We start from the raw sequence: 11,987 nt of genomic DNA on the forward strand, positions 1-11,987 counted from the left end.
GCCGTTTCGGATTCTACGAGTTTATTACGTGTCCACCCACCACGCTCTCTGCTCACTCGCCCACTCGCCGCTCGCACCGCCCACTCCGCTTCCCCCTCTCTCCTGTCGAAATCGCCGCCGACAACCACCGCCACCGCCGTCGCCATGGACTGGCAGCTGGCCATCGAAGCTCTCACCGGCAACAACCAGGAGATGCGCGCGCAGTACAGGGAGATCGCGCGCTGGTTCCCCAGTCTAGCGATGATGAGGAACCACGCCCGCGGCCTCGTGAAGGTGATGACAGCTGCTGAAAAGCAGCGCGCCTTCCCTGCCGGCCGCACCATCCCGCCGCCGTCCCTTCTGCTGTGGGCGATGCGCGAGGTGGAGCGCTCCCCCGACCCCAGGCAACGCGCCCGATGGTGGATGTACCGCTCATCCACCACGCCGCCGGCCGCCGCGGACCACGTCACCGACGCCGTCCTCGCGCTCCCAGCCCCAATCAACAACGCCTACTGGGACAGGCGCAATCCATGGGTCCTTGGCCCCTCTGACGACTCTGACGGCGAGTCTTCAGACGACGAGTCCTCTGACGACGAGTCCAGTGAAGATGATGAGGACGAGTCGTCTGACGAATCTGACGAGGTGGATGAGGTCGTCGTCCTCTCCGACGACGAGCCTGAAGTGCAGCTGCTGGCTCCCGTCCTCGACGTCGTGGAGGGGGACAGGAACCTCCCAATCCACGTGGATGCGCTGCCGGAGGTCGATCTCCCAGACGGCGTCGTGGTGAAGCAAGAACAAGATGGCGGCGAGGAAGATGTGGTGGAGCCGGCGCCGGGCAAGAAGAAGAGGGCGGCCGTGACTGCAGTGCGCCGCTCCCATCGCCTGAAGATGCTGAAGAAGGAGGAGTGAAGTGCTGCCTTCAGTTAGTTCAGTGCAAAAAAATTCAGTTTCGTCAGTCCTGGACTTTCATAAGTTCAGTAAGTTCCTAGGCTCAGTTTCGTCAGCACTATCTACTTGCTATCTATGTCAGGCACTATCTACTACTAGTTGCTATCTATGTCAGACTATGAATGGTAGTACTATCTATCTATGTCAGATTATCTATATATGTTAGTTGCTACTTGCTACATATGTTAAGTTATTTGTCACACTATCTAAGCTACTTCCACTCTGCTATATATGTTACTTGCTGCTTTCTACTTCCAACTATGTCACTACTGTCAGTTATCCACACATGATATATGCAGAGTAAAACAGACTCATCATAGATAAAACATTCTTACTTAATTAACTTAGCATGAGTACTCACTTAGCATAGTAGGTCTTAACATAAAAGTCATTACATCATAGATAAAACCAACTAGTTCTTAAACCATAAGAGTACCTCCCTCCCTCATACCATTCTGAAAGCACATAAAACTTTCCCAAAATATACACCTAACATGCATGACATTCCAAGGCCAGCTATATATATAGGCCTACTAATTACTTAACCCACACACCAAGCACTTCACTCATTCATAATTGCCTTGATCCTCTCCAGCTTATCTTTGCTGGCATGCCCAGCATTGACCAGATCAGCAATCAGATACTCCAGCTTCTTCTTCTCTTTCTTAAGTAGGTCCCTGTCCCCCTCCACTTCCTTCATGGCCTTCCTCATGTTCTGAATGATATCTGCTTGGCTTTGAAGAATGCACCTTTGCTCCTTGGCCAAGGACCATCCACCCACTCCACAACCCCACAGTTCACACCTACATCCTACAGAAGCAATTATTTGTAATTAAGCACAAATCACTTAGTAACAAACTTAGTACAGATAACCAAAGTTCACACCTACATCAATATGCTCTCTGAATTAGCATCAGACATAAATTCAGTTAACAGCTATATTTAGCAGTAGATATAAATTCATTTAACTCTGTTCTTTTTTAGGTAACAACTATATTCAGTAAACACCTAACTAATACATTCAGTTCACAGTACACTAAAGATCTCTGCATGTAGGTGTTCTAAGGTTCAGTCATGTATTGAATTTAGTTAACTACAACACACATCTCTGCACATCACACATCTCTGCACCACATGCTGCACCACACATCTCCACCAGCAAAACAAGATTTAATACCTGCTGCACAGGACAACCCAGGAATCGCCTCCCAGTCAAAGCACCTTCAAAAGCCACCATCTTCTTCGGCCTCTGATGATGCATCATGCACGTCGGCTCAGATTCAGTGTAAGAACCACAGAAAGATGGTTCCACCACACTGTCAGGGGTTTCCTGCAAAAGAAACTTCGAATCAAACCTAAAGCAACTTGGAATCTCCAACTTGGATGAACTAACCCTAACCCTAACTCTGTTCCACCATTATGCACTTACAAAGAGCTGAGGATCCATTGAAACCATGTTGATGTCCTCGTCCGAGCTCTCCTCGTCATTCCAGGATGGCATCCTCAACTTCTACCGGCAGCAATGGCCGCGGCGGCGACGGCGACAGCCTGACCTAGCTCAGAGCACCAGGGAGAGGGGAGAGGATGAGGACGAGTGAGAGCGAGCGAGGAGGAAGAGAATGAGCGAGTGGCTGAGCTCGCTCGCTCTCACTTATTGACCCGACCGACAGCGGCCGTTCCGACAGGGGACGGGCCGTTAACGGCCGTCCGCGCGCGCCGGGCGTCAGTTAGCCCGCGTGGCAACTGTTGGCGTGCCCAACCGGTCAGAATAGGGGTTAGCGCGGGCAAAGCGAGCGATTACGCGAGTTGGTAGTTTTTTGCCACGGCTTAGGAAAAATTTGATAGTTTTTCGCACAAAAACATAGAGTGGTAGTTTTCTGTCACGTTTCCGGCAAATGTGGTAGTTTTTGGTTAAATACTCGAACAGAACAGAAGGGAGGAGAAGAAACGAGAGTCCCGGTCGGGTTATTGTGAGTCTTCCCCCATGCATCGTCTCACGTAGTAATCATGCATATCACGTGACTGTATATCTTGTCAGAATTAACTAAGAAGAGGTACGCAGTGATCGGGTCAGGATAAGGTCACGGCCGGCGGCTGGTCGTGCCCGCCCGATCGATCGCTGCAGGTCAGGTGTCCATGCGCGAGCCGCCGGAGGCAGCCACGCTGCCACCTCAAGCTAGCATGCCGCCGGCCGCCGGTGGCAGCAAGGCTAGTGGCTAGAGATGCACTGAACCTTGGGGCTAGCTACAAACAAACCAGAGTGAGCCGTCAGTCACGGTCACGCGAATCTCTCCGAGGACGGAAACAGTCAATGGGCAGCACACCGCCACGTGCTGCTTAATCTTAATCAACACTCGGCTCATGATCCAACCGCTCTTATATTTTTTGACAGAGGTCTCCATATGACACCCACACCCTAAATATCTACTCCATTTTCCATTGGCTTGGATTCATTCTGGATTGACTGGTCAGAAGTTTTTGGGAGCTAGCACAGTGGCACTCTTGTGGTTAAGTAAGGGCATAAGTTCCCTAGTTAGTGCCTTTACTGTACAAAAAACATCATGGCCTAGAAGTGGTCAAATTATTCCGCCAAACAAACTAACATGTGCGGCGAGACGCCGGTATTAACACAGCACGGATGATTTTGCTCGCCTATAAATACTTTTCACCGTCTCATGTCCTCTTCACACACACACACACACACACACACACAAGAAGAAAAAGAAGAAGGAGGACCTTCTCATGGAGCACTCGTACAGCAACAGCGGCATCAGCAACTACGGCGGCGCAAAGGAGAAGAGGCCTCCACTGAAGAGGGGGCAGCTGAAGCGGCAGATCGTCAGGACCATCAGCAACCTCGTGCTGCCGAGGAGCGACGGCATGGCCGCGGAGAAGCGAGCATCGGGTCGCACCAGCCTCGGCACCTACAACTGAACCTCTCCAAACCACATCCGTCGTCAGTCAGTCAAGGCTCTAGACCGGGTACAAGAAGAATGCTTCTAGCTACTGTACATGTTACTGTGTTAACTTCCCCCTTTCCTTCAGGCCTTCCTTGGTTTCCAACTAGCTTAGAGACCGCTTAATACTAGGATTTTTGAGTGTTGTTTTGGGTCGTGTAAGAAGGAATAGAGAGGTTATGTAAATTTTCCTATGTGATGCAGTATTACTCTGTTATTAGTACAAAGTAGAGATGCAACGCTCAAGGCTCAGGGCCGACTGATCGTTCTTGCTCAGAGTCTGATTTTACTTGGAACAACAAGTTTCCACGTCGATTTCCACTAAGGAAACCGCCGATAGCAGAAATAGTGCTTGCCTGAACGCAAGATAATGAGACGCAAAGCAAGCCTCTCATGCACTTGTAGCCATTTCATATTCACGTACATCAACATTTCAAATAGGATTAAGATATTTTCTAAGTGCTGCCGACTGCATATCACTGATACTACAACGAGAATATATGGTGTGCAAGGGTACAGAACCTCAAATCAGGTAAGCGGTTCATGATCTGCGCTTTATCTGTGAGAAACCAGAGAGCATGGTTGATCTTGAATTCGCTAGCTCCACAATTAGTTCAAGTGCTACATGAAACAGAAATATAAGTTAGATCAATATAAGGCTAAAGGATAGTGTGTTCTCTACTGAAACCGTTTATAATCCAAACATAGGGCTTGCATCAATAGGCAAGATAATGAAACAAAGACTCTTATGCACTTCTAGCCATTTCATATCCAGACGGACAATGTACAACGTTTCGAATAGGATTATGATATTTTCTAGTACAAACGCACTGATATACTACACAAAGAGGAGAGATGGTGTGCAAGGGTACAGAACCTCAAATCAGGTAAGCGGTTCATGATCTGCACTTTATCTGTGAGAAACTAGAGAGCATGGTTGATCTTGAATTAGCTAGCTCCACAATTAGTTCAAGTGCTACATGAAACAAAGATATAAGTTAGATCAATATAAGGCTAAAGGACAGTGGGTTCTCTACTGTTCTGACTAGAAATAAAACCTGTTTCGAAGGAAACTTGGGTTGTTCGTAGTTTTGGAGACACCAACTTTCCGAAGACTGACAATTCCTTTGATCTTGCACTTTGAACCTAAAGTGCAGAGGAAAGGAACAATCAATAGAATCTAAGCGTCCCAGAATTACACAGCTGTCTTATTCACGACACAAATGCATAGGTGTGCTGTAGCACACCTGTATTTTGCATCTGAGTAAATCTGTCACTCTTCAGCGTTACATATGTGAATGTGAAATTATGTGTTTACTAGCAAGAACAAAATTTGGATAGAACAGTCACAAGCCAGACTAGCTTGAGATAAAGCTCTCAAACTTGAGTAGAACTCCTATACTGCAACATTTTGTTTTGTTGTCTTGATACTTCATTTTGAACTATCAACAGGTCTGGCATCCAGCATATCCAGGTGACCTGGCCAAATTAACGACTCAAGCAGATAAAACTTGGTTTTGCTGAATTACAGCAGTGCTCTGGTTTTTGTCACTTTTAAACCATTATCCACCACCAAATGTGCTCTATTTTTAAGAGTTGTATATGTTGCTTTTACCTGCCATGTTTGCAAAAGATGACATGTTTTTATATCACACTTACCTGGTTGCTAATGTCAACACCAGTAGAAGACTTTGCAGTACTTGCATCTGATTCCCTGCTACCATCTCCTTAACAAAAGAAGAGGATTTCAGGTAGAAACACTACTAGAATAGAAACAGTGTCCCTGATCACTTGTGCAAATACCTGGGGTAGCTTCTGATCCTCGGTACCTTAGTTTTGGTTTAGTACCATCTTGTACACAGATAACACCACTGGAGCTTGATTCTTCTTGCAAGCACCACTTCGACAGAGCAAAATGCGGCTTTGATTCTGAAACATAATTAAAGAACAACTCATGGCATGCACATGGAACTATCAATCTAAGGATTTCGAAAAAAACAAGGATGGTTGCCATAGCAGCTATGCACTGTTGATTAAGATTGTGAACTCAAATAATGGTTACCTGATGGTTGCAAATCTGCAGAATAATCCACTTGCAGCATAGTGGCTGCAGATTGCTCCTTATGATCAAACAGCACACTCGAAACACGTGATGCGCCCATCGAGTGACGAGCACTTGCCAGATCAAGCCAACCCTGGAAAACAAAGAATGCCACTCATATATCCTTGTGAACTGCGGTAGCACTACAATAGCAAAACAGTTTCCCGCATAAGTCTTCCAAAAGCACTCGTATATAGTTGCTCGACATTGTCGGAACTAGATGCAACCCAGAGCAAGATAAATTTCAGGGTACTGCACAACCGTAGGTACCATTGAAACAAAAATAAAATCATCCGAGCAAAGAAGCTTGCGCTCAGATACTAGTTCTTCTCATGTACTTTCTCCATTCCAAAATAGATGACTTAACTTTGTACTAAATTTAGTATAAAATTAGTATAAAGTTGTGTCATCTATTTTAAAACGGGGGGTAGTACTTAGCTAGACCCCGAAGATAGAAATTAGATTGTTCGGGTGCCTGATACATACTAGCATTACTATACTTGTGTTGTAACAGTCACTTGAACTGGAGTCAAACTGCTCCAAAGATAAAGGGAACCCAGAGCAGAGGACCATACATACATACTACTCCCTCCGTTTCAAAATATAGTGCGCCCGCGTTTTTCTAGGTGCAACTTTGATCATAAATTTAACCAACGAGACCAACTGCGGTGGGAGAAAAAATTATATAATTAAAAACTTCTTTCGAATACGAATTCACTGATATAATTTTTGCTCCCGCCGCAATCGGTCTTGGTAGTTAAATTTACAGTCAAAGTTGAAGCACGGAGATAGATGAAGCACTATATTATGGAATGAAGGGAGTACTGCGCAGGGGGTTGAGAGATTAGTGCACAGAGGGCAGCGGCCGGCGTGACCTACCTGGCGAAGAGCGACGGAAAGCGAATCCATGAGGAGGAGGTAGCCATCCGCCGAGTCCATGAACCGCAGGATCTCCTCGTCGTCTCCCCCAAGTTCTTCCGCCGCCGCCGCCGCCGCATTGGTGATATCTTCAACTTGTTCCACTCGACGGTCGGGTCCCATGTGCCGCAGCACCTCCGCTCCCGTCGCCATCAGCCCGAACCTGACGCGCCCGAATGCCGAGGGGATTGGGGGCAGGGAACCAGAAATTGTGAGGGGAGATAATTACATCTATAGTCCTCGCACTTGCCGGCGATGTACTGGAACTTGCGTACTGCTTCAATACGATGCTTCAATACGATCCCAGTACATGAAAATACATTGTCAATACGGTCCCTAAAGTTGAAACGCACTCTACACGCTGCATACGTATTGTGTATCCCGCTGTATGCCACGTCAGACAGGCCCCGCTCATCAGGCTGTACCCATATGTCCGTGGGATATTGAGAAATAAAAAAAATATGGAAAGAGAATTGGCGCGGGCGGGTGGCTCGAACCCTCAACCTGCGGCCGGGGAAGCGCTCGCTAGCCAGCGGACCAAGCGTCGCACGCAATACTTGAAAAGATGCACGGCCTATATATTTAGTCCTTTTTATAAGAATAAGAAAATTTTATTTAGGTTTCTTTGAGTGAAAAGAAATGGGGAGCAACTAGTTAACGAGCGCTCCATCGGGAGCCTCGCAACGATCAGCGCCACTTGACGCGCTCTCAGATATTCGCCACGTATCGCGCTATGGACGCTCCCTCCGGATTTTTATTTTTTATTTTTCTGCATGCATTTTCGGCTTTTTAAACGGTTTTTTTCCCGGGTTTTTTCGACGTTTTGGTTTTCTCCCGGTCTTCCTTAGCTTTTCGACAAAAAAATTTCGAATTTTTTTTGCATGAAAAAAACATGTTTTCTTTTTTTTCATTTCGCGAAAGTCACGGGTTTTTTTTCGCAAGAGGCACGGTTGTGCTTTAGCGAGAGTCACGGCTGTGCCTTTCAGAAACGGAAAAAAATGTGTTTTCTATTTTTTTTTCTTTAGTGAGTCACGGTTTTGCTTCTGCGAGAGGCACGGTTGTGCTTTCGCGAGAGTCACGACCGTGCCTTTTGAAAAGGGAAAAACAAAACGTGTTTTCTGTTTTTTTTCTTTCACGAGAGTCACGGTTTTGCTTCTGCGAGAGACACAGTTGTGCTTTCGTGAGAGTCACGGTCGTGCCTCTCAGAAAGAGAAAAAATACGCGTTTTCTGTTTTTTTTCGCGAGAGTCATGGTTTTGCTTCCGTGAGAGGCACGGTTGTGCTTTCGTGAGAGTCACGGTCGTGCCTATCGGAAACGGAAAAAAAACGCGTTTTCTGTTTTTTTTCTTCCACGAGTCGCGGTTTTGCTTCCACAACAGGCACGGGTGTGATTTCGTGAGAGGCACGGACGTGTCTCTTTCAGAAAGGGAAAAAACCGTGCTCCCGGTTCGGTTTTTTCGTCCGGTTTTTTCATAAAAAAAGTTTGTCAAATCTATCAATATGGGATCTAGTTTTGAAGATCTCGATGCGAGGAATCCAATGATGAAAACAGTTCGAGATTTAGACGCACGGTTTAAAAGATAAAACGTTTTGAATAAACGGATCTACGAAAAAAGGGAAAACTCGGGGAAAGAAATGTAATTAGGTATTCACAGTCTTTATTTGGGCTGTACGGGCTTGTTTATTTTGTTTTATAGCTACGGCCCATCTGTCTTCCGTGTGTTCTGGTTTTTTGTTCGTGTTCATTTTTTTGGCAGTCTCATATTTGGCGCGAGCAACCTGCTGTGTACCCCCCCCCCCCCCCCCCGCGCGCCCACTGCATACAGAATTTTTGAAATTGCGAATATTCCTTAGTTCATGATTTTTGGTCATCAAATTGAAAAAATGTTCACCATATTTTTGAAGTTGCAATTTTTTTCCTACTTAATGAACTTTTTACAAATTCGTGATACTTTTTGAAATGGCGTACATGTTTTTTGGAACTCGTAAACAAGTTTTGTTTTGCATACGCAAACATTTTTGTTTAATTCGTGAATAACTTTTGAAATGCAGAAACATTTTGTTTGTGATGAATATTTTTTGAATTCATCAATATTTTTTTGAATCAGTGAACAATATTTTTTCAAAATTTGGGAAATATATTTTTCTAAATACCAAGCATTTTCTTGGATATTTTCATAAATTGAAGGACAATTTTTGTATACACAAACTTTTACTTTTAAATCATGAGCATTGTTTGAATCAATGAACATAAAACAAATCAATTCTTGAATACCAAGTGTGTGTGTGTGTGTGTGTGTGTGTGTGTGAGGAGAAGCATGCCCTATATATTTAGTATTTTTTACAAGTTGTGAACATTTTCTAAGTTGCGATTTTTTTTGGAATTTTGTAAGTTGCACTCCATATAAATATGTGAGGAGATGCACTCCCAAAATGTTCACCATATTTTTGAATTTGCGAACATTTTCTAAATTCATAAACTTTTTACATGTTAGTGAATATTTTTTGAATTCACGAATATTTTCTGAAACTGCGTACATGTTTTTTGGAACTCGTCAACAACTTTTTTTGTGCATAGGCAAAAATTTCGTGAAATTTGTGAAAATCTTTTGAAATTCAGAAACTTTTTTTTGTGATGAACATTTTTTATTCATCAATATATTTTTGAATCAGTGAACATTTTTTAAAATTTGAGCATTATCTTTTTAAAAAATTCCCAAGCATTTTTTTGCATATTTTAAAAACTTTACGGACATTTGTTGTAGACACAACATTTTCCTTTTTACTCATGAACATTTTGTGAATCGATGAACATTTTTTAAACTCATGAATATTTTAAAATTCATGTATATTTTTTCTAAGAAACAGTGATATGCGTATAACATTCCGTGCATCCCCGGATTAAACAGGATTACACACTTGTTCTAGTGGTCGGCTCGGGAAGTGGTTGGGCATTGCTTGTCGGTTCGAATCTGAGCTGTGTCTTTTTTTTCATTTTATTTCTCGGCCCACTCACATATGGACCGCATATGGATGTGGCCTTCACTACGGAAATACGAGATACGTATGTGACGTGTAGAGCCAGGACTGACGTTTCAACCTTAGGGACCGTATTGATCACGTATTTTCATGTACCGGGACCGTATTGAATCAATACGCAAGTTTCAGGACTGAATTGGACGTCGCCAGCGAGTACGAGGACTATAGATGCAATTATCTCTTGTGAAGGCGAGCGGGATTTTTAACTATCGACGGGCGAGAACGACCGCATACTTGAAACCCAGTGGCCGGGATAGGGAGTTGGGGAGAGCAGGATCCCGGTGCCGGCGAGTAGGCAAGCTACCCTGCCCCGCCTGTTGCCGTCGGCTCTGCTGCCACAAAGGGATCTGATCAGGGCATCACGGGAGGGGGTTGGATCTTTTGCCCCACTTTACATTGGGGATTGATGATTTGCAAAGTTAGAAGAAAAGTGGGGCAAAAGATCCAATTTCTCCATGGGAGGTGCGGGCGGAGAAAGATCGATGTAGGCTTTTCCTATGGAGAATTTGATATTTCAACATTTTGTCCAAATTGAATATCCAATACTAGAATTTCAAGATGAATTCAACTAGCACAAAAGCGCCTAAATCAAAGTTTGCAGGAAGAAATGACAACCAAAACGTGAAACTGCATGCGCGTCTAGCTGGTCATACAGCGCTCGTATCAACCCTCGGAGGCTACGAAGTGAGACATAACTTCCGTGATATTCCATCGATTTCATCATGATTTGTTCCTACGCGACCCTAGGGAGCTATTAGGAGAGGATTTGGCTCACTTAGAGCCCTTGGATGAAAGGGATGAAGTCATATCTACAAAGGAGACCTATGAAGGCCTACTATATATTCACCTCAACCCTAGTCACCGACATCAATCGTCAACAACTCCATCACGTGCCACCACACCTCCATTGTTGTAGAAGAGTTATCTCCACTATAGAGGAAGGGCCAAGGCAATGAAGAAGGAAGGAGGAGGCTCCACCGACGCCTAGCACCTGCCATCTCCATCGCCATCGTCATGCCTCTCTTCTTCCTCAACACCATGTTAGGTTTTAACTTGTCTCCCCCCTCTATGGTCTCCATCCAAATGTTTGAGTATTTGCATTCGTTCTTGGGGAAATATGGATGGATTCTAGTATCTTATTTTAATGCCAATGATATACGATCTTTAAAATATGTTTATGTTATTTATCTTCTTAATGTTGGATGAAGTCGACCACTCAACATTTGCCTTCATGGATGAAATGTTATTACTATCATTGTGATAGTAGGTTGAGGAGGTATTGTGGTGACAGTGCTTATTTCCCTCCTTCCTTGATCTATTGGTAGGGGAATTATCAACCATTAAATTGCATCCATGAGTAGACCCTTAATCACCGTTGCCAAAACCTGAATGTGAGAAGAAACTGTGTGGTGTATGTAATGCATGATTATTGCATATATGCATGTATATGTAGTTGCTTTGCTTTCTCCCATTTATAAAAACATATAACATGCATTACGTCTCAGACTAGGTTGTCTACTTGTACGATCGTGTACACTATGTACTAGTAGTCATGAATCTGAACCCCTGAAAACGATTTATCACTCAAGCGCCACTTCATCTATTTTATTTCCCTTTTGTTCCTATTTTACCTTTATGTTCGTAGTTCAATTAAACCCATTTTTATTACCATTCCCTTAGTAATAGAATAGACTATTTCCAGACTATGGTCTACGTGCGAACATAGTTGTGTATGTGACAACTTAGTGGCGGGATTAGTAGTTACCTGACAATTTTACTTATAACAAATTGCAACGGTCATGTGTAGTTGCAGGTCATCACCGGCCGCGGGCCTCCTTGGACATGACATAACCTGACTATCAGTCCGGACCATGAGCTCTCAAGAAGGAAGGATCCGGAAGACTTGTCGTTCGAGATGAAGAGACCGGGTCCGAGGAGGGCTCTACATACTGCCTAGGCCGGTTAGGACTCATGTAAACCCTAGACCCTTGACACCCTTTTATAAGCTGGGGGAGGGCTAGTCAATAGACATCCTACAATCTATCC

At 44.4% G+C, this 11,987-nt stretch overlaps 1 protein-coding gene across 1 annotated transcript; it reads right to left on the reverse strand.

The window, feature by feature from the left end:
- Positions 1 to 4,255: 4,255 nt before the first annotated feature.
- On the reverse strand, positions 4,256 to 7,088 carry LOC123154503 (coiled-coil domain-containing protein 115). Its single transcript, XM_044573238.1, has 7 exons — positions 6,865 to 7,088; positions 5,947 to 6,079; positions 5,688 to 5,813; positions 5,544 to 5,611; positions 4,943 to 5,030; positions 4,762 to 4,860; positions 4,256 to 4,505 (listed from the first exon to the last, which is right to left on the reverse strand). The coding sequence occupies exons 1-6, from the start codon at positions 7,054 to 7,056 to the stop codon at positions 4,781 to 4,783; spliced, it is 687 nt and encodes a 228-aa protein (XP_044429173.1). The 5' UTR covers positions 7,057 to 7,088; the 3' UTR covers positions 4,256 to 4,505; positions 4,762 to 4,780.
- Between the last annotated feature and the right edge of the window lie 4,899 nt (positions 7,089 to 11,987).

The sequence above is a fragment of the Triticum aestivum genome, chromosome 1A (genome assembly GCF_018294505.1).
Source record: "Triticum aestivum cultivar Chinese Spring chromosome 1A, IWGSC CS RefSeq v2.1, whole genome shotgun sequence".
Lineage (NCBI taxonomy): Eukaryota > Viridiplantae > Streptophyta > Magnoliopsida > Poales > Poaceae > Triticum > Triticum aestivum.